General features: G+C 40.9%; 1 protein-coding gene across 21 annotated transcripts in view; it reads right to left on the bottom strand.

The window, feature by feature from the left end:
* The window catches only part of NRXN1 (neurexin 1), a 730,978-nt gene that overhangs the window by 52,562 nt on the left and 655,128 nt on the right, over nt 1-23,288 (bottom strand). For 2 of the 21 annotated variants that reach the window (XM_052805932.1, XM_052805933.1), the window contains exon 1: nt 2,887-2,968. The exons of the other annotated variants lie outside the window; for them this stretch is intronic. In XM_052805932.1, the coding sequence (XP_052661892.1) occupies nt 2,887-2,919 (33 nt within the window). In that variant the 5' untranslated portion in view covers nt 2,920-2,968. Of the gene's footprint in view, nt 1-2,886; nt 2,969-23,288 lie in introns of those variants that run through there. 21 annotated transcript variants of the gene reach the window in all.

The following is a 23,288-nucleotide window of genomic DNA, read 5'->3' as shown; positions in this document are numbered from 1 at the left end:
CTCATCTGTGTCACCGAACCACCCTCATGATAGTATTTTTGTTAAATCATCTACCTGGCACAGAAGCAAGTTCAGAAGAATGTGATTTTTATTTTGAAGCATCGGTATTTTAGTCTTTTCTGTGCACCTCTGTTCGTTGGTACTCCACGTGGGTACCTTTCACAATGGCAACAGAGAATGGCTGAACCTCCTCTGCATTTCCTCCTCACGGTAAAGCCATGCTGACAACTCTTAACTTTTTATGTCATCTCAAATGCACAAGGTCAAAAAAGAAATCCTCTCGCACTGTGACTGGGATTTCTTGCTAAATCAGCATTACTCCAAGACATAAAGCGCAGTTGAGTTTTTAAACCTTGTCCTTAGGCTGTTTGTCTCCTCTGAATTCCTGGTAAATATTGATTTTGGATTTAAAGGTCCAGCTGCCCACCTAATCAGGTTGCCCTGGTGTATACAAACTTTGACCGATTAATGGGTTATTTTAAATGCGCAGATACCTCAAGGACTAAAGAACATGGACAACATGAACTTTTCTTCTCTTGCTTTATGCCATAAGGTTTTAGATCAAAATATCCCTTTACAGAAATACAGGCTTGCCCTTCAAGATACAACCACCAACCAGATTTTTGTGTGGATTTCTTTTTCAGATGCATCTAAGGGAAATCTGCCTAGCCTTAGTTACAATCAATCTTAAAATACCAGAAAAATCATTTGATATTAAACTTGAGACCACATGTTGGCTTTTAAGATATTCATAACTCTAGCAGACCTTATATTAAGCAAATGGAATTCATTTTGTAGACATTATGCGGATGCATCTCTCCACAGGTGAGCTACCATCTAGGCAGGTTTAATAGACAATTCCTCAGGCTGCCCTGGCAATTACTCCTGTGCTGACCTGGAAGGATCATTAATATTAGGGAGTTGAGAAGCAATTCAATTTCCACTCTGGCTCAGCCCTAAGCTTCTTCTAAGTAGATGCTGTCAGCTGTGTCGAATTATATATGATGCCTAGGTGATGTGGAAGACTATTAGGAACAGAGCTGGGAATGGCAAACTCAATTCACAAAGTTTTCAGCCTGAGCTTGAATAGTGGCCTAAGATACCAACAGGCCAGAACCATTTGGCATGGGAAAACTCTAACAACCACCCAACGTATTTTTTGGGTGGGTAAGACGCTATGGGAAGAGCAAAACTAGGTATGGATTAGCCCAGAGCAATAAGAGAAGAGCTGCTTTATAGAATTGCATATTAAGAGATTTAAATGTATACAATAAAAAAAAAAAAAAAAAAAAGGCTTAATGGTAGAACTCTGAGGAAGCCCAGCTAACAAATGCAAACAGGATTACACAACATACCCGGTACATCAAAGGTACAAAGGTTTGATCCTCAGCCCCACAACCACAGTAAAAAACCCCACTAAGATAGCTCAGATCCAATTCAGCAGGTAACCTTTCACAATCATGAAAAAAGCCCCCCAAAACGGTAACTCCTCTCAACACAATGGTTACAACCTGTAAACCAGGATAAATCTGAACAGCCGTCGCCCCCACTTTATTATCCCCTAATTCATTTGAAAGAAAACAACGTATCAGAAAAGCTTTCCCCTTTTACTTGCTATTTAATCAGGTGAAAACTAGACATTTATGTACAGATAGAAGCTGCTGCGTCCTCGCTTTAAAAGCCCCTGCACCTCTCTTGGCAACCCTCATCTTCACCTTTGTCTTTGCTCGCTATCGTGATACACCCGTCCCACCTGGTGCCAGCTCTGGTTTTGCCAGCGGAATTCCCATGGTGCACGCAGGCACGACAGTGCCACGGCATTTTAACTCTTCTCGGGGAGAATAAGGAGCGAGAAAAGATCACGCAACCTCCCCGAAGGAGCTGAATGCTCTCACACAAACACATACCTTTCTGCTTGTTTTCAGGTAATATGGAAAGCTTTGTAACCGATGCTCTTTTAAATTAGATGCCTTGGAGGTTTGTTATTTATAAATAAATAAATAAATAAATGAACCCCCCTTGCTCTTCAGTATTAGAAACAAGCAAATGAACAATCAATCGATCTTTAAGAAATACACAAACACTTTCATTATCATAAACATGCAGCGATTTACCCTCCCCCAAAAGATTAGAATGAACTCATTTAAAAATGAAGCTACTTTGCATTATATATATCATGAAATATTACTCAATCAGATATAGTCATTCAGTTGTACGCAATTTTTCTTATCAAAACATGCATATAACTCACAGGAATTCCAGTTGTGCAAATGCTCACTGAAAAAAAACCAAATCAAAACAAATACACACATACGTACACACACACATACACGCATATTCTGAGCCAAAATGAAAAGCATGCATGGTCAGGGTTTAAGCATCATTTCAGGCAAAATAATTGCTAGATTATTAAAAAGAAAGCAGCCTGGCAACTATTTGAAGCAGTTTTTATTCATGCTTTTATTTGATTCTTCTCAATTTTCCTTTCCTTTATACTCATTTGTAGCAAACATGCTAAAAAGCATCTCTATTGTTTAAAAAAGCAGAAGAGAAAAAACAGAAGCATCCATGCTCTGGGTACCAAAGCGTTATTTTCTTGGAGCAGAAAAGAAAAAAAAACCCACCAAAAAAAATCAAACAATTTAAAAGCTTTTCTATATTTAAAACAGATATCGTGCAGAAATTTGATCTTATTATTAATGACATGCAATCCCCAAGGAGACATATTCTAATTTAAAAAAATAAAAAAAAAAAAGTCATTTTCAGTAATCGGTGCAAATGCCTTTTTTTTTTTTTTTTTTCTCCTCTTTCTCCTCCTTGCTGTCAGACTAATGGTATCTTAAACCCTGCATGCTGCAGTGCTTCGCCTGTGAGAGAAGAAGCTACCTGAGAGTTTTCACAGTGCCATCTCATATCCATGTCTGCCTGGCTACCCTGCGTGCTTACAGCTTTTTTTTTTTTTTTTTTTTCCCTCCCTTTCCCTCCTCTTTTCACCACCCCCCCCTTCCCCCCCCCCCCTCCCTTAATTCTTAATGGAAATCCTAGGAAATTTAGTCCATCCTCTGAAATCAATACTGGTGACAGCCGCGCTCCCTGCCTCCGCGGGAGACGAGGATGATAAATGGCCTGCGCATCAGCCCGGCCTATCAGTGCCCGCCACACATGGCGGCGGCGGCGGGGAGGAGGAGAGGAGAGGAGAGGAGAGGAGAAGGCGCCCGCCGACACGTGCCGCCGCCAAGCCAATGGCCGCGCCCGGCGGCGCGCAGCGGGGGGAGGCCGCCTGTGGCGAACCGCCGCCGAGGGCCGCGCTGCGGAACGGAGCGGAACGGAACGGAACGGAACGGAACGCCGCCCGCCCGCCGCTGTGGGGAGGGAGGGGGAGAGCGGCTCCTCCACGCCCCGAGCTGGCGCAAGGCGGGAGGAGGATGGCGGGAGGAAGATGGCGGGAGGAGGGGGGAGTGTGTGTGTGTGTGGGGGGGTGTTGTCTCCCGTCGCTTCACTGAGGTAGCTCCGGGAAGGCGGGGGTGTGACGCCAACGCACGACACCTCGGTGGCTTAACCGAACGTTTTAAAAGTTGAGGTGAAGTGATAAGCCGGAGCCCGCTCCCCCCTGCCCCCCAACCGCACAAAATGGAGGTGTTCGCCTTCATTTCGGAATCCCTCCCCACAAATACTGCAGTGTGTCGTCCCCCCCCCCCCAAAGCACCTCGAGCGGGGGCACGGTGCGGGAAGCGACGAGGCGCGTTTGGGCCGCCCTGGGGAAAGCCGGTCGGTAGCGGACATCCGCCACCATCGATGGCCGGCGAGGAGCAGGCCGATGGCCCGGCGCTGCGAGGAGAGCCAGGTGCTGGGGGTAACCTCAACCCGCGAAAACGGTTTGGGCAAGGTAGTCCACGAACCCCCAGAAACCCAACCGTAATGTCTAGTCAACAGATACCCTTTAAAACAATACAATTTTAGTTCCAATTTGTCCCAGTGAGAATTCCCCCCCCCCTTTTTTTCTTTTCCTTAACAGTTTCAGCAAATCCCAACAGTTGCAAGAGTTAAAAGTTACCAAGCGCCCACCTTACTCTTCTGTAGAGCTTTTCCAGAAGCCCTCAAAACTACCTTGAATAATGGATGTCTATGCTAAGGAAAAAGACGGGTGAGATCCAAAAAAGTCGGGTGAAATTAACTTTGCAGTTCCCCTAACAGGAGCTCAGAGAAGAGAAGGTTGCCCTGACATGCCTTACGCTCAGGCATCCATTTTAGTGGCAGCGTATGTTGTGTGTTTCTAAAGGCATTTTGAACTTGCCACACCATTTGATAAAACCGCATGTACATTACTGCTAATGGCCAAATCACGTGGTGGTAAAACAAAGCTAATGCCGCGTCTTGATAGACTGCATCATGGAAAATAAATTAAAATGGATTGATAAGATCTCCTCTGTATGAAAAACATCTCCCTCCTAAACACAGAGCCAGGTTCGACCCCTAAGGTGTGTGGCTGAGTATATTTGGTAGACCTGCATAGTAGTGCCTGGATTTTTAATATTCAGTTATTAAATTAAAAGCACACGTAATAGGTGTCAGCAGTTTTCCTTTCCCGATGAACTGAGGAACAACAACCCAGCTAGATAGCAGCAAGGCTGCTTAATAGACGCGGGTGCTGTCTACATACGTTCTTCATTTGGCTGCAATTCTGTCGCAACAAAGATAGTTAATGCTGAAAGAAATGCCATGTGGCTTGTCGGAAGTGGCGTTACTCTTTGTTAAATGTGTCTCTGTGCTATGTGGTGCTAATTAGAGAAAAGTCATTGCCCTGAGTCTCTTACACCTGCCCTGTGGCAGAGCCTGACTCTTGACCCTGAGACTGGCAACCTTCAAGACAACGTGCAAGCGGATGGCGCAGAAAGCACTATACTCACTTGTTCTACACATCGTTTTCTAAGTTTGCTTTCTTCTAGTGTGGGCCAGCAAAATTAAAAAAGTCCCCTGGAGCTGGACATGGTATTTTGATAGGTCCCACAGTTGTAAATCTCTCAGCATTTCCACTCAGAGCAACTCCTGGCCCTCCGAGGAGCACCCTAGAAATCCCAAGATCTTGACTCTGCACCTTTCCCCTTTGCAAAGATGGCAGAGAACACCATCGGGCCATAACTAACGTGGTTGCTTGTGCAGTGTTTTGCTGCAGGGTGGCAATGGTCAAACCTTCCAGCCTTTTTTGCCCATCCCTTCTCAGGGACCAGGGTGGAAGACAGGAAGGGTTGGTGCTGATGGTTTGCAGCTGTGCTCTGACCGCCCTTCTGGCATCAGCATTGGTTTCCCTGGGCTGCCTGACAATAACCCCTGTTGGGGCTGTGTCCTCAATGAAAGGAGTTCATCTGGGGGACGAAACAAGAAAGAAAACCACTCCCATTTTCTTTAAGAAAATTATCTAAATGAGAATATTAAATACCATTTCAAGCGGTCCAAACAATGAGGTCCTTTCACATTCACTAAGTCAAACTTTCATTACCCCAGCATGCGCCTTCCTGAGAGACAGGACTAAATTATCTAGAATATTTTGCTTGAGGCGGTATTTTTCAGTAGTGTGATTCTATAATAACACCATTAACAGTAATGGACTGTCGTATGTCCTGTGTGCTGTTATTCCGGGGACTAACGTAGCAATAACAGCAATGGTATAAAGGAGGGGTGGCAGATCCTGACTCCTCTCAAATGCTGAGCAGATGTCTGTAAGGATGGCATGCTATTTGGGAAGCCTGGCCTTGGAGTGCCAGCAGAAATGCTGCAGAGTGCAGCTTGCTGTGAGCTGCGCTAGGTCAGAAAGGTACAATGCACAGATTCTGGGTGCCCAGCAAAACCCAGCTTGTCATAGAATTCCTTCTGTTGGAGAATATCCCTCCATCTAACCAAGTTCGGGGGGTTTTTTTGCTTTTTATGGAGATGCAGCTGTACATGTATCACGTGTGACGTGCTGTGGTGTGATATGGAGATGCAATAGACAATGCGGTTAGGATAGATTTTACCCAAAGGATGTGAAGACACTGTAAGCATTACAGGCTTAGCAGGGCAAAGCAGTTAGAAACACACCTGCCTTTACACTTAAGTACCCGTGAGTTTACATTTAGGTAAATTCCTGAGAGCTTTGTTGAATCAAGGCCAAATATACAAAAAATAACACTAAATGCAAAAAAGCGATGAACCTGAATTTGCTTGAGTACACACTCTTAAGCTGTACATGAGAGTTTTGCTGAATGTATCTATTTTGCCAAATATATACAAAATACCGCTTAAAAACCTGCTTATTGATGCAGTGAGGGATAGGAAATGAGTAGTATAGCATGCATTTCATAGCAAGGGACATGGCGGAAAATATCACAAAGACAAATCTATGTAGTTGGTAAAATGCAGAAACAGCGTTATGCTTGAAAAACCTACACAAAAAATGACATAAAATCCAACATACACAACCGAGAACAGAAGCAGCCAAACTCAAGATTTGATTTAAATCTAAATACGCTACATATTTCATTAACTAGACAAGAACTGTACAGGCATATCATCATTAAAATCCTCGCTACTGCACAGAACAGGCAGTTAAAATTATTGTAATTTATCTAGGAAAAAGATCTACCCAAGAGCAAAAAGGTCCCCAATTTTTTTTTTTTTTTATAGCAGATACCATTTTATCAAAAAAAATTGCACCTACAATTCAGACAGAGGTGGAAGCCTTAAGTTCTTACACTTCAACCTAAGGGCAGGCACAAATTAAGCAGTTTGAGGTCAGAGTGAGACTTTTTATATAGAATTAATTTCTGCATGAACAAATAACATACTTCAACCTTGTGTGATGAAAACCCAAAAGCAAACCCAAAAGCACCTGACAGTTTCCAGGAGTTTATCAATAAGTGCGTATACACGCGTCCATGTGCACACATAGCTACAGTCCTAGATAGCTACTTCACAGGCTGAAATACATCACCCACCACTTCTAATGCTCTTAATGAACGTGAAAGTTATGTGAGTTTTAAATAGAAACTTCTACATGTCCTTGGGGATTAAATGGGCATTTCAGCTTGAGAGTCACATCTCTCTTACGCTCAGGTGGGCCTCCGCTGATGCCCAGCCACCTGCAAACCCCCCAATATTGTCCTTGGGAAATGTATTTAACAACTTTTAGGTGTATGTGGGTTTGCAGTCTCCAGTGAGTTTTAATTTCATAATTACTCATACGCAAATTCATTCCTATCCAGAGAGCTGGCATTGAGGAGGTACCCTTACTCTTTTCACAGGAGAACTGGGACAGAATTTGGGATGTTGTCAACGTGACATCTTCCTCGCTTTCCCCCTGGAGACTTCTGCAAGACTCCACTCTGCTAAACTACCAAACTCTGGGAAATAAATGTCAGTGTCAACACTTTCTGTCATCTCTGCAACACTTTGTGTACTCCGCACCTGTGACAAAATTACCCCCTTCTGGCAGGAAGTCTGTAATCTCCTTCCCGGAGGTCTGAACTTTCCCATCACGCTGTCAGCCAAACTGCGCCCATCAGGCCAGCTTGCAGATACCTCTGTTCCCATGGATCGTAGGAAAACAAGCTCGACAGTGATGAAAATCTTTAAGAGGACTGCCTTCCGCTGCTCGAAAGGTCAAGATCCTCCTCCTCCTTTAAGCAAATGGAAGCAGAAAAACTGTCACCGGAAAAAATCGGCCTCTCAGGAAACCATAATTTAGATCAATCCTACCTGTTTGGAACTAACAGCTGCCATCAGACTTTAGTCCCAAAGCCTGTACTGCCAAGAAACAGACGAAATGTAGTCTTTTTGCCGGACACACATGTATTTTCATTCTCTGCTTCCTATGACCGCCTACTTATTATTGCCTACCTTTTTTCTGGTCTTTCCAAATCTTTCTACACCTGGTTAATCAACACAGTTGTAATAATACACAGGGAAAACTTGATGACATGCAGCTATTATGCTAATTACATAGGGCACGTTTATTTTGTCTCAATTGTCTCCATAAATTACATTTCTTACCCTTGCAAATATTAACACTACCTGATTGCTCACACTTATCTGGTTTAGTCGTAAGTACTACTCATTGCTTTTTCTAGGGTGGAGGGGACAAGTTACATGGGAAGATACATAGATACAGATGTAGGAAGGGGGAAGAAGTCAGCTACTTGTATTGAAATTTTTCCAAGGGTAATTAAAAGTAAACAACTGGAAACCTTAGCATTCTTGAAATGGCAAAATTAAACATTGGTGGAAACATGTTTAAAGCTGAACACGTGTAGAAGAAAGAGGAAGAAATTTTGGTCCTAGAGCAACCGTATCTACAAAAAGCAGATACAAAGAAACAGTGTATGATACTCTTCAGTGGAAAAAAAATGAAAGATCAGATGAGACAAACTCAGAGCAGCATTCTGAAATTTTGGAGGTATCATGCTCATGCTTTGCTAATTAAAAATAATCTAGAATGACAATGTCCAATTATTCACAAGAATCCATTTCACCCCTGTAGCTACACAAAGATACCAGGTGTGACACACAGAAAGTATTCACCCTTGCTATCCTCTGCTGGCTAGGAGAAGGGATTTTGCCCTCCTGTTTCAGTCTAGGAAGTATTAAGGCTGCCTTAACTTGTACCTGACTGTCTGCTGTCTAAAAGACGTGTAAAGACATCTTCTGCTTTGATTTCTGCACCAGCAGCACCTCTGTACAGGTCATAAAGTCCTAAATAAACTAGTCCTAAATCCCCACAGGGGATTCCTGTGGGCCCGCCTGCTTCTTTTGTATGGGGCAAAGCGAGCACAGAACAACGACAGACCGAATCTTTTTGCTTTGTTATTTTAAACTAACACACAGTGATTTTACAGGTACTATTCTCATTTCAGTGGATGTCAGTTCAGGCCCTGGGTTTATTAGGGAACCTGAATTATCTCCAGAGGCTCAGCAGGGTAGATGAGCCCCAGCATTTGGATGAGCCTGGGGAACAGGGTCAAGCTCAGCGTGGCTGAGGCAGAAGCAAACTTCTAAATTGAATAAAAGTTTTCTCCTCCTGCAAACAGCATCAGGATCTAAAGGAGAGGGGAAAAAGAGCTCCAGTACCTGCCGTGGCACACCAACAAGGTGCGTTTTCCAGAAGATGCACAAGAAGTTGTAATGGGGTGAAAACAGAAGTCGGGGGGAGGGACACACAGGAGAGAGAGCCCCACATCTGCCTCTCGCTCTGTGCTCTTCAGCATGTCAGAGATCACGTTTTCTTCCCCCAAATAAGAACAAGCAAAATAAAGAAAAAAAAAAAAGTCTTTTGTGTTCTTTCCTTCTGGGTACATAATGCACATCTGTGTGTGTACAAATAAATAAACTGGGAGCAACTGCAGACGAGGATATTCTGTAAACAATAAAGCTATTTATACCATTTCATACCTTTGTCAACATTTAACACTTAAATGTTTCAATATGACTGTGTATTTCACAAATGATTAGATTCAAAGTGATTCTCTCATCAGCTTTGGCAGGGTCAGGAAAGACTTTACTCCCTTGTGTCAGCCTCCTGTATGGATAACAGGGGCAAGTGCCTACATCAAGATGTATACAGGATGATGAAACGCATACCGTAAGATGCAAACCTGTTGTACCAGGTAGTTAGGGGAGCAGAAAGAAAGGTTAAGTCTCAGCTTCCAGCGCATTTTCCCCAGGTGTGACTTTGCCCTGCTCCATCAGAGCCATTTTTAGCAGCTGGGGAATTCTTGTTGAAGTTTCAACATTTATAAAACAGTTTAAATCTAAACCTAACAGAGCAGAGAATGTAATATACTGGGTTTGATTGATCTGGATCTTCGGGTTTCTAAAACCTTGTTGGTTCAAAGAAAATTGCTATGAGTATATTATTTGTTCTACTTCAAAATCATACCTTTTCAGAGACACCCACATAGCTTAGAAATAGATGTGCAAATGCATTAATTTTTGGCCTTGCTACATTTTGCAGAGTGGGAGTATAAGGAAAAAAAAAAAAGAGAATGTGAAACCTTCCTTCTAAATTAAAGGTTTCATATCCTAATAAATAATTTCTTTGGCTGTTAGTAAATGCTTCCATTATCCCCTAATGTGGAGAAGCCCGCAGAGACTGGGTGTCTACTGCTGCCTCTTTAATCAGAAACCTGTTTTGACTGTTCTGTCAGGTAAACAGCAGAGCCTGGGCCGTGTCTCTTTTCTATGCTCCGTGGAAAAATATAGCAGCTATTCAATAACTACACAGACACCCACAAAAGCACACGTAATGTTGGCTGCTCACCCAGCACAGTGCTTCCCTGTGTGAAAATAGGGTGGATTTCCTGTGACTGCAGCGATGCTAAGGGCTTCCTTGAGCCTGTGTGTTGGGTTTTTATGGGAAGGGTGATTGATGTGGATAACGGATTCAAGCAGCAGCTGAAGGTAGCTGAGCCTCCTGTAAGCTGACAAGGATGGAAACACCAAGAAAGAAACCTTCAAATGAAGAGCTAATTAATGGGTGCAGTTGTGTGCTGGTTATCAGGAGGGCTCTAATTACAGGCCTAGAGGAAGACCACAAAACTAATGAAGGAATTCACATTTAGCAGAGAATATCTTGCTCTGACATCAACCTCCAGGTGACAGGAGATGAGGAGACTGATGGGCTGACAAGACTGCTTGCATCTACAAAGCACAGGGCTGCTCATCTACCTCTCTGCCAGCAGCCAGGTTTAAAAGGAAAGGATTTTTACCATGGAGGAAAACCAGGCAAACTAGAAGAGCCATGCAAACTACACCACAGTCAAATCAACCCACAGGCAAAATTAAAAGCAATGGGAACTGCTTCATTTCTGAATGAGAAACTCATATTCTCTAAAAGGGTATAAACAGAATAGGAAACTGAGCCCTTGATACTTGGACAGCTCTAACAAAACAAAACAAAAGAAAAAATCCCCAACAAAAAAGGAATTTGAATACTTCATGAGAATTACATGATTTTCACACTTTAATTAAATTACTGCTTTGGCTCAGCCATTTTGCCATAGGCAAGAACTAAACAGAGTTGTTGTTGGGGGGTATTAGTTGTTTTTTGTTTGAAGTTCATAGCATTTAAAGAAAGATATTAGAAAAGAAAAATAAGACAGGCATGCAGAGCACATAGAAATTCATGGAAAGACTTTTGTGGATCATGGAAGAGGCATTAGAGGGCTGGTGAGAAACCCTGGTCCTTCTGAAATCAACAGCAATTCTGCCAGGATTTCAACCCCTATTTTTCAAAACATCCCGAAGTCTGTCCCCTGCTTTCGTACCTCTTTGGGAAGCACAGTCACCTACAAGGACAAGTGAGAACTCCTCTCGCGAGCAGTGTTGCCATCACCTTGCCATTTGGCGCTAAGGAAGGAGGAGAGGATGTCAGTGGTACCCTCCTCCTGGGCAAGGCTTGTAGGCTTGTAGATCTGCATCCTTAAAAATTCCACACGCATCTTGAAGATGAGCACTATTAGAGAAACTGCTTTGAAGGTGGAATACATACTATGCATTGTTTTGAGGGAAGACCAGAGGTAATTTGACACGTTGAACCAGTATGGAGGTATGTAATGCAAGTGGAAGGGTTTCACTACCTACTGGTGTTCACGGTTTTTCAAGCTAAAACTCTGACACGTTATTTATATTCATTTCTATCGGTACATACCTAGTTAAAACACAAATTAGCCATAACTTTGATGTCATTATGACAAGACATGAAAAATCAAAAACATATTGCTCATCATGATGTTATTCTTCCAGTGCATAGGCAAGGTATTGCAGAAAAAAATTAAGGAGTGGTATTTTTTGGCTGATTATCTGTCTAACAGTCTGCTTGTGCAGGTCACGGCTCTGTAAGCAGTCAAATAAGCCCATGATGATAAAATGGAAATTACAATACCCATGTACAAGGCCACACACAAGCATGTATACCCCTACATGTTGGAAACACCCTATTTGTTTTCTGCTTTGTTTACTATCAAATCTTCTTATTTCTCTTTCATGCTAAGAGACAAGTAATTAGAAGTCTACTAATCAATAGACCATTTTATCATCCAGTGCAGCTCTGAATAATCCTCATAATTTAACTAGCTTCTGAGTAGGCCAGCAGGGAATACGTGGAGAAAACAAAGATTTTGACAAATACCAAGGGCTAGTGAGTACAAAGCAGCTTTCAAGAAAATAAAAAAAGCTACCCGAGATTAGTTTTAAGTAGTGGAATCAAAACAAGCGAAATGCAAATCTGGTTTTTCTTCTTTTCTTTGCAGTAAAATTCACGGCTGCTTTGCCCCGGCTAAGCCCCGGAGGTCAGGCACGCTTGGGCTGCTGGAGGTGGCATCTTCTCCTGCGCCAGGGAGAGCTCCTTGGCCACAGGAAGGGTTTTTTGCACAAAGAAGGGAAGGGAAGGGGGACATTACGCCCCCTCAGGGCTCCCCGCCAGGTTTAGGTTTCTTCCCCTAAGCCTTGTGAAGGGAAGCCGCAGCACAGCTATGCTGGACCAGCAGCATCCTCAGGCAGCAAAGCCAGGTGGTCTCCAGGCTCCATTAGAGTGCCCTTCTTTATGCCACCGTAGAAGTGGATTTAGCACCTAAACTCTAACAACAAAGAAGCAGGAACATACTTTCGGCCACAATATTCATATATTCGCAGATTACAAAACTAGACAGTTCATCTGCTCAGACCTCCCCCCTCTATTTTTTTTTTTTAAAAACAATATCATTGAATTTTATTTGGCATTCTAGAAGTGTATATTTATTTAATTGAAAGCAGCCAGGATAATTATTCTTTCTCTATCAAAATTGTTTTCTGTGCTTTAAAGAAGACTACAAAATAAAAAGTAGGACAATGCAGAGTAAAAACATTAATTAAAATAGTCCTCCTGAACGTATTTTTCTATGCTCTTTCATTTCCTTGACAGCATAGCTGCACTACTTCCTCATTTATTGTTAATGAACTAAGTATATCCTTGCTTGGTCTTGCTGCAAAGTTCAAACAATAAAAATAAATAAAACCAGCCTAATGTTAAATTTAAGCCTTCAGGTCCATAAGAATTATTTACAACTCAAATCACAGTCAGGTTTAAATCACAAACTTTTCAATATTTAACAAAATATTGCTGTAGCAAATGCATAAATGAGTAAGACATGGCAGGATTGAAGCAGACTTTGAAAAAAATACAGGATACAGATGCTTATGTATGTATATAATAAAAAGTCACTATGCTTATAACTGATATAATTTTCACATTCAACTTATTTTGCCTTGGCATCTACGACTGGTGATCCAATTTATTTCATTTATGAAATTATTTCTAAATATTTAACTAGTGCAAAATATAAGCACAGTGTCAGCTCTGCGAAGCTTAGGGTCTAACAAGAACACATGACTGAGAGGTTTCTGGTGTCAGAAATCCAAAGAAAAGGCTTAAACAGCCCTTCAAAGTCAAGAGTGCCACTAGGAACCAAAATTTGGTTGGAAAAAATCTCTGCGTCTTGCTTACTGGCCTAACATTTATTTCTGTATAAAATCTTCTTTAGCTATTTTTTGCCAGATGCCATGCGAGGTCATTCTTGTTTGGATCCAGCTCTCAGTAGGACCATTCCCACTGAGCAGGCAAGGTTGGACCAGCGACCTCCCTAAGCCCCTTCCTCCCAGAGTGACCCTACAAGAAAGGCAGAGCTGGAGGAGACCTCCTAGTTCAACAGGGCTAGCCCCTTATCATCACCAGTACAGGACCTTTGTATCAACTGGTCACACCAGTTCACTTTTGACTGTTATTCCTACTGAAACACCGCTCTCTTGATACCCTCTTTTTACTCCCACCCTAAGTTTATCTGTGGCCAGTTTATCTCTGTTTTCTCTCATGTCACTTCAATCCTTTGGCATAAATAGTCCTCTCCCCTGACTAATTTATTTTCACTTCCAGTCATCGTTTTGCTGTGTTAAGACACGCCACATTCTTTTAGAGGATGGCAACGTGAAGAAGATCACATCAGATGAGCAAAGATGTGAACTCACAGCATTTCTTACGCTCTACAGTAACTACCCTACTGTCATGGGTTTTTGAAGTACACTGGGATAAAGACACACACAGAGTACTGGTGTGCTGCAAGTGCCCCAGTAAAGCTGGGGTGACTGGCTGGCAGAGCTATACCCTTTTTTTCTCTGGTAGGATAGGATGTCTGCCATTTCTCTCTCCCTCCATACGGGCCAGCAGTACAATTGCCTTTTCCATGGCCACAACACTCCAGCTTACTCATCCTGTTGTCATATAGCACATCGTACGCTTTTACTTCTTATTCAGTTCTAACTGATGAGCAATTAACTTGTAGCTGAATATCTTGTTATTCTTAAGTATGTGATTTTGCACTCCATACTAACGAATTCATCCCTCTGCTCCTACCCCAGTTTGCGGGGTCATTCAGCTTGATACCCTCATTTTCTCCATATTGACGATGCCTCCTTTCCTTACGTCATGCCTAATCAGTGCCCCTCCACTTTTTGAGCTGCTCCTGGGCTACATTTTTACTGCTGTTCATTAAAGTTAGTGAGTCTCAAGGAAGAAGCAAGACTTGCAATCAACCGGCTCATCAACTAGGAGCAAAATATTGGTTTTCTATTCCTGGTAGGTTGCGTCGAAAGTCCTGGCTTCCCTTATGGCTATCTACAGCCTTTATCCTGAATCAGAATTTCGAAGAAGGTCATACCTACTGATTTATAAAGGCAACAAGAGCTACAAGAACAGGATCAGGCACAATGATAACAAAAAAGAAGAGAGGAACAAGAGGCCAAAGTAATCTACAATAGTACTGCCCACACCACGAGATGGAAGAAGGATAAATGTCACAGTCCCTGTAGGGAAATGGAAATATTTTGAGCCATACCTTTATACTGACCCACAGTGGTATGTCTTGTTGAAATACAAAATTGATCCTAATAGCAAAATACACCCTCAGTAAAATGAACAACTCTTTGTTTTTTCTGCAGCTGTAACAGAGTAATTAATTAATAGTGCAGAAGCCAAGAAGAAATAGCATGTATGACATTACGTTCGTACTTTATCAGACAGATTAAGTAAAGTTTTAAGGCCTCGTGTTCATTCTTTGCAGACTGGTGAATTCCATCTGTTAAGAATGAATTTCCAGTTGGCACACAGAAAACGTCTGCACTGTTGTATAAGCATCTCCTCTAAGCTCTGTCATTTATTTCTGTAATTACAACCATTTTGAGAAAGATGTAGTCAGTTCAAGAAAATTACATGTTACAATAAAACAATTCTAATAACAATCCAGAAGTTATTAATGAATACTCAATTCTATATAGGAAAGTATTAACTGGAGTAGCTCCTGAACAGGATTATTGCTATTTTCAGGCTTTCAAATGTGTTTTCTGCACAGAATATGGCAGTTACATTTGCATAATAATCATAAATCCAATCCAGAAATGTAATTTTATTTTTCTGAATAACCAGTCTGCTAATTTATCAAGGGCTCTAAACATCTGAAATGGTGGAGCAGAGGATAAGATAATGATATGTCTTTTTTGTGGGATTTAGTAACTAGAAACAAGCAGGGAACTGAAGGATGAAATTTTTAAAAAAAAAAGCTATTGATCATAAAAACACAGTTTACGGTTTCTTAGATCTGTGTAGTGTTTGCCAGCCTCTCCTCATCTCTCCAATCCCAAGAAAAGCAGTAAAGAATTAATAAAAACTGCTTCCTATTCCAATTAATTGTTTAGAAAACACAAAAATTTTATATGTCCCAGAGCCTTTCCTAACAGAATGTACCGTGGCTAAAAGCCTACTGGCAAATCACTACATACAGATGACTTAAACATGTGCTCACACGAAGAGCCAGAAAAGCAACTTCTGAGGAAGGGGGTTTGCTTTTGTAAGTATAAGTATTTGCAAAGCATTTTCCTTTCTCTTCTTGCCTTCAGGGGAACCGTTTCTGCTTATTAAAGACCGTCACTGCCCAGGTACCTTTAGAGGAGATAACTTGACCAGTCGACCCCATGGCCCTAGGAACACTGAGCTCAAGGACCATGCAACTCAGTCAAGAAGCTCTGGAGATATTCAGCAGTTTGCCTCAGGACAAGACCCACAGTAAGATGAGGCAGTGGTGCAGCCCACTTTGGTCAGAAAACTTCTTCCCATAATTTCATCGAGCTCAATGTATGAGACAGCACTAAGGATCATGACCTCATACATTTGTGGGAGTTTTGACCTTTCAAGCACAAGATGATCATTCCTAGATCATTTATCCTCTGACAAGGACAGGTTATGAAGATAAAGCCCATCACATGATAAAGTGATCGTGCCCTTCTTAACATTCAGAAATCTTCTGTTAGGAAAGGGCTATATAAATACACAGTACTGTTGGTTTAGTACGTGAAAGCCTGTAACTTCTGCTGCAAAATAATGTTCTTTTAAAAGCGCTGCACACAACATTCACAAACAAAACAGCAAAACTCTCTGATAGCTGGACCATAGGAAAAGTGTGATACAAGAAGCTGCTGTTAAACAGTAAGCTCCTGAGGAGTAAGATGAGCTATTTGAGAAGGTATGTAGCTTGTAAATGTATGTGTGGTTAAACATCTTGAAACTAACATCACTCTCCTCACGTTCCCACCTTCTGCTTTGGTCTCCAAAGAAATTCTTATTGCCAGAGCCTTCAAAATAGGCTTATCTCAGCCTAAGAAGCAAAAGAAAAGTAGTTTTATAGTGGCACAGATGGCTATGTTCATGCATCTTTTCCTCTTACAAGTGGTAGCTTCTTATGAACACTTTTACAGCTGAAACCCAAGAAATATGTACCTCAACCAATTATATTCTCAGTGTTGAAATTTGATGCGTGTAACACATTCTTTGCTACAAAGAAGAAAGCACTTTTCTCACAGGCTATGACTACATCTTGCTTCGTAAAGACAACACTGTATTTTTATTTCATGGTAGTCCAGTCCTGCGACTGAGTGGTGACTCAATAGTCTAAAATTAGCCGACTCATCCCAAACCTGAGACTTGTCATTCCGCCTATAGCATCAACAAGAAATGGTACCTGATGCCTTTTCTTCTCTCCATAATTAGAAGCCTTGAGGGGTTTGTTTTGTTTTTTTTTTAATAAACAAAAAGCACCTCCCCAAAACAAAAACTCTAAGCAAATCTTGTTCCTCTTTGACAGGTGACTAAATCACAAGAAAACTAATATAAAGCCCTAACTTTACAGTGAGACAAAGGATGACCTTGTCTGTGATTCTTTTAAATAAGTTAATATTTTATGTTTGCTTTCACTCAAAAGCTTTTAGACTCCTCTGTTCTTGACCCCTTTCTCCCCTTCTTCATTTTTTTTTTTAACAGGCTAAAAGAAATAAAAACAAACAAAGGAAAGAAAGAAACAAGGAGTTTACATAATTTTTGGCAAATTGCCACTGCAGATTAAATATCCACTGAAAGCAGAAATATATGGACAATTACAAAATAGGTCAGGTTCCATATAAATGTGCTTTCAGATGAAAACTACTCATCAAGCCTCTCTGAGGTCTTTTCTCACCTTTCCTGGTGATCACAGAAGGGCTCACCAAATCAACAACCTAACTAGACTAGAGTCTTTGCCTGCACGACTGGATTAGCACCAGGTGAACTGAGACATCCGTTGGGACCAGCACAGATTTCACTGTTAGGTTGCCGATACGGACTTGCTCATGAGACACACGTTCTGCACGAAGCAATAAAGCCTCCTTCTGCGCCCACGCTTGCGTGCACCATATAAAAGTCCATTCAAAAAGACAGCTACTTGACAGGAGCACCCCATTTCTTCATATACTGGACTTAGAAACTTTTTCCTGAAAGTTTCACTGCCACTATCAGTCACCTCAGTGTTCCCAGGAAGGAAAAAAATAAGGCTGTTATTACTGCAAGAGAATAACAGAGCCATGAGGAATTAGCAGATGCAAGGATGCTGCTAAAGTTCAGTGAGAAATGGCAACTTGAGAAATGCTGTTTCTTCAGCAAAAAAATACAGACAATAGGTTTTGAGGGGGAAAAATAATAATGATTAAATAGGCTAAATAAAAGAGAGGAAAGATGCAGAGAGTAATCAACCAGAATTTTTCAGGAGAGGAACAAACCTAGAAGTATGCAATTAATTGTGGAAAATAGGACAATTAATGAAAAATACAAAGGAAACACATATGGAAAAATTAAGAAACGATCTGTTGTGTGGGTGAGAGTGAACACAGAGAAAGACAACAATGTCAGATATAATATGCTACTAAAGCTTTTTATTTCCTCACGTCCCTTTGCTTTTCAAACTCTTGCAAAACATTACCTCATCTGTTTGTTGGGGGTTTTTTTATCCCTAGTGTGCAAACTAACATTTCTCATCTTTGTCTTTTCCACTGCAAACAACAAAACTCTTATCTAGCCAGAGCGCCATCACAGAGAGACAATGTTATGCACAGCTGACTGTGTCTTCAAGTACATTTGGTTGTATTTGCTAAATACATTTTTAATGCGTTCACCCACCTCTTCACAGCAGAAGCTCAGGGAGTTGAAACACAAGAAACGTCTGTTTCAAAATCAGTCCCAGATACACGCGCACACCCCTCATTTCTAGAGTGGGCTTTAAGTAATCAGAGGAAAATGGACATGCTACATATTGTTTAATCAGTGGATAATGCAAAACCATCAAATATCTTCTTTTAAAGTATTTTCTATCATCTCTGTAGCTCCTAACCTGCAATTCTTCCGAAGAAGAGAAGCTTCAGACAATAGATTGCTTCAGCATAAAAAAGTCACTAAAATCCTGAGTAAATTGGCTTATTTACTTACATATGTTCTTTGTAACTTATATTTTTCTCCAAATAATACATTTACGCTGATAAAAATGCTTTACTTTTAAACTGTTGCAGCTCACTTCTGTTTCTGAAATTTGAAGGATGTTCTAATGGAGTCAGTCCTCTTCACTGTTTTAAAACGATCTGCATCTTCAACACTGTAAGCACGGATGTATATACAGCTCTGCTTCCCAAAACACCGCGTTGGGGGCATTCGCTGTGCGGCAGAGTATGGTGCAAAAGACGATCACAGAAGTATGCTTGTGATCTGAAGTCTGGCACTGAGCTACTTCAGCCTGAACCAGAATCAAATGCAAATTTCATAGCCTTCCCACTAATATACATCTTCAACCAAAGAACAGCCCATTTGTGATTTATGTCACTGCTTCTTTCACTGCTGAACCTCTCCCAGATGTCCTCATCACTTTAGGATACTGCCCTTCAAATTTGCTTTATAATGTGCCTTGTACATTTCATAAATCAAGGCTGAACTCTTCACTTCTGTGCATTACTCCTGAAAATAACCTCACCCATCTTCTGAAGTATGATCCATTCACTTGATGAAACACTAAGATTTTTCCTTAATGTGTCCTGGTCAAATTCATAATTACAGCACAAATCCCATTAAATGTTCCATGTAATAATTAGATGACAATAACTTGATGATTCCACTGAATAAGGCAGAGAGTAAGGTCTGTGTGAAATCTCCTATTTCTGGTGCACAGTCACAGGGCTGGAATCTGACTACTTGCATGTAAATTCAGCAAATTCAATGAAGTTACAAAGCTACATTGTACCATCAGGAGGAAATTCTGAGTAACTTTTCAGTGTCAGGAGGTTGAGACACAACCCAGAAAAAACAGCCTCTGCTGCAGAGAATCGTTGAAACGACTCAGATGCAGCTTAACTTCATGTCTGGTTCAATGGGGAAAACCCTAAGCTAAGGTACCTAGAGAACTCGGCCGCCCAAATTTCAAAGCAGAATTAATTTAGATTCCCAGAAGCTTTTGCCAAGTAGAGAAGCTCTGGACTACTTTTTAAAAAAAAATTTTAATCGCCCACATTCTCTCTAAAACCCATTTTTAGATGTTGGAGGCCTCTATGGCTCTTGCCCTACGTCCCTTAAAGCATGCTGTGAGCTTGCATGGTTTTTAGCAAGTTTTAACAGGATCTGCATTGGCTTGTCATATTTTGCTGTTTACAAAAGTAAACAAAATAATTTTAAAGAGTCCGCTTAGGAGTTTAAGCAAGACTTACTTGAATGCAAGTAAAAAAGATAATAAAGCTCCATATAGAAAAAATAGCCTATGCATTGAGGGTAGAAGGGAAGGAAGAGATTAAGAAAAGACAAACTAGTGCACAAATAACTTCTATGAAGAAATCCTATCTACTACAGTCGTAGTGATATCCAAAGATTATATAAACATTATTCTACCAAATTTAATTTGTAAATCTGTTTTGTTTTGTTTCAGTGGTGCCCCAGAAAACTCCAAGCCGGAATGCTGTATTTGTATTAAATTTTACAGGATGGTTCAAAACCTATTGGAAGGTTATAATTTTCTAGTAAATTATATAGTGACCTTTTTGTAATGCTTAAGGCCGTAATACTCAGGCTAGGTATTTTTCAAATAGTGCAGCATGTTTTTAGTTTAGGAAAATGTATGCATAGGATTTGCAGAACAATCTAAATTATTCTGCACTTGACAAGATTTCAAGAGTCATGTCTATTATTGTAATATTTTTCCCACAGAGTGCTTGCTTCATGTCTACACAGAAATAGCCCCTGAAATGTCAAAGAATATGGAAGCTAGGTGGTTGCTTGTTGACCTGTAAGATTACAAGTCGCCAGACTCTCAGGGCAAGAACAACTGCAAGGCCAGATGACAATCAAGTACCACTCTTAATTACTTCTGCCATAGAGTCTAAATATATGACCAGCTTGTGCCGAAATCATGTCGTGCTATATCTGGCTGATATGTGTCAAGGGACTGTGTCCTTCGTTCTCTACCAATATTCAGAGGTATCGACAAAGATAAATTCAGTACGGGGACTGTAGCAGGTGCTGAGACCTCACTTGATATATGTACATATGCATGTCAACCTAGATAATATACTTGGGCACGGTAGGCAAAAAAGAACATAAATCACTGTCAAGACAGGGTGCTGTACTCCCTGGAAGAGTCATGGTGCTTTACTGCTTTACTGAATCCAGGTGCCATTTTTTTCCAAATGAGATTTTGATTAAGAATTATTATGTCTCAAAGTCTTTTAACCCCAAGCCCTCATCCTTCTGACTGCCACTTCAAAACATGTGTTCTAAGTAATAAAGTAACCTCACAGAGATTACAACCACACAGGCATTAGCTAAATCCAACTTGAAATGAACACAAGAAGCCAATGGTATTTGTCAATCTGACTTTCTTATGAAGTCAGGCTACATCTTCTCTGTAAATGTAATTTTTAATCTGTTGGCCACTTACATATTTGCTATAAAGAAACAAGCATACTTTTTCTTTCATTAGGCTGAAGGTTGAAAATAATCTTGAAGTATAAACATCATCAGACAGTACAAATGCTAATGGATATGAGAGTCTAGGAGGTGTAACTTAGGCTGATATTATTTTCAAAGATACAAGAATGAATTTCTCCTAAGTGCCTGGTGCTGGAAGCTTAGGTTTTAAAAATAGACCATTAGACACAAAAATAAAATGACAAGTACTTCTGTGAGCTGAGTTCTTTCTCAGGATCAGTGTTCTGCCTGGTTTTGCTACCCTTACACATGAATACATAATTTGCGAACAAATCAGAATCTGATGACAAAATGTGCTATACAGTTCCAACATTTAAAATTTTACAGAACCATTACCTTTCCATGTCTCTCAAAACTGAAAAATGCACCGCACAACATACACAAATCACTGAGTCACTCCGAAAACGTAAGCAGGGAGAGCTTTATATAGTAGCAATCCTATACAACTGTTCAAGAAAGGCAATCATATCTGTACTGTGCCTTATTTTCTAAGACCAAATGAAGCATAGCTTCTTTTTGTATCACTCAAATTGGCCATTTTCTTTCTCACCTTCATGTTCTATTATTTGTGTCACTGCAGCTAGAATTGCAAGATTTATTTAGGAACAATACTTTATCAATCGTGAAACACAAAGCGTAGTCCAATCTCACAGCACATACGCTTTAAATAATGTTTGACACCTCATCTTACTTACAGAAGCGTAAGAACTGGTAGCCTGACTTAGGGACTTTAGTGGTAGCTATTAAACATTAAGAGCCCTTTTTCTTATACATTCTCATCTTTTTCATTTTCTGTTTCATTTTCAGTGTTATTTTATTGCATTATTTTATAGTGGGAAGACAATCGCAAGAAATCCGTCTGTGATATAGTGCTCCTTCTCATCTAAATAGAGAACAGGAGTGAAGCATTTCTGGCCAGTAACAATTTTCCCAAACTTCCACCACCTTTTCCTCTCAGTTAAAAAAGTGGAAAGTACTGTTTTCTTTAAGTTTACTTGAAAAAACTTCCTGCTCAAATAATCCTGCTTCCATCCCACTTACTTCATGTGGAGGCTAAAACTGAACCTATGTGGTTACTATTTAGGGGATCGCAGAGAATACTAGCCCCAGGCTATTTGAAGAGAAAAGAAAAACAAACAAACCTCAAAATCCCAAATGGATTTTATTTTACATGTTCCCAAGGCCTTTCAAGCCTCACTGACACAGAGGCATAAAAATGACATCTCTTTCCCAGTTGAGGGACAGGAAACTCTAAAGTGAGGTCTTTCCTTTGTGGATGATTGGCAATGGAGAACATCTGCACTCCGGCACTGCTTGTGGGACTACGGATCTCGTGGCTAGTGGTTCATGTGGATGGGCTACAGGGAAGCTTTGCTCACCTGCTGACCTAGTCATGGCATCAGCACACTAATGGCTTTGCTCCCGAGAGCCATCTCTTTGGTATCTCCAGAACTCAAAATCTCATTACTGGTTGTGAACAAGGATGCTTTCCTTTAAGGGGGACTTTTGTTATGTATTACTAGGCAAAAATACTCTTAAGTCCTGTGTTCTGTGAAAGTAACTCTTCTCATACATGTGGGACAAAAAGAAACTATTTGAGAGGCACAGACAAGGTCATTCATCAGTTGGGTTTATCCATTGGGGTAGGAGCTAGCACCTAGGAGAAGTACGATGCACTGTTATGGGTCCAATGGGGAGTAACCGTGAAAAGCTAAAGATGCACAGAAATGAAAAGGTTTAGCAGCTGAGGACAGGAGAAAGACGGTAAGGCAAGTTGAAAGGTTTGTGTTTCATCTTTCTGCACAATTAGCACTCCTCTCTGTGCACTAATATCAATACTCTGGGAGAAAGTTTCTATTTTAAGATTGGTTGGCAGCAATGCTAGAAAAAAAATTAAGGAAAACTTTGGCTT

This window comes from Harpia harpyja, chromosome 13, assembly GCF_026419915.1.
Source record: "Harpia harpyja isolate bHarHar1 chromosome 13, bHarHar1 primary haplotype, whole genome shotgun sequence".
In the NCBI taxonomy this organism is placed as follows: domain Eukaryota; kingdom Metazoa; phylum Chordata; class Aves; order Accipitriformes; family Accipitridae; genus Harpia; species Harpia harpyja.
This window is presented reverse-complemented; position numbering and strand designations above follow the sequence as displayed.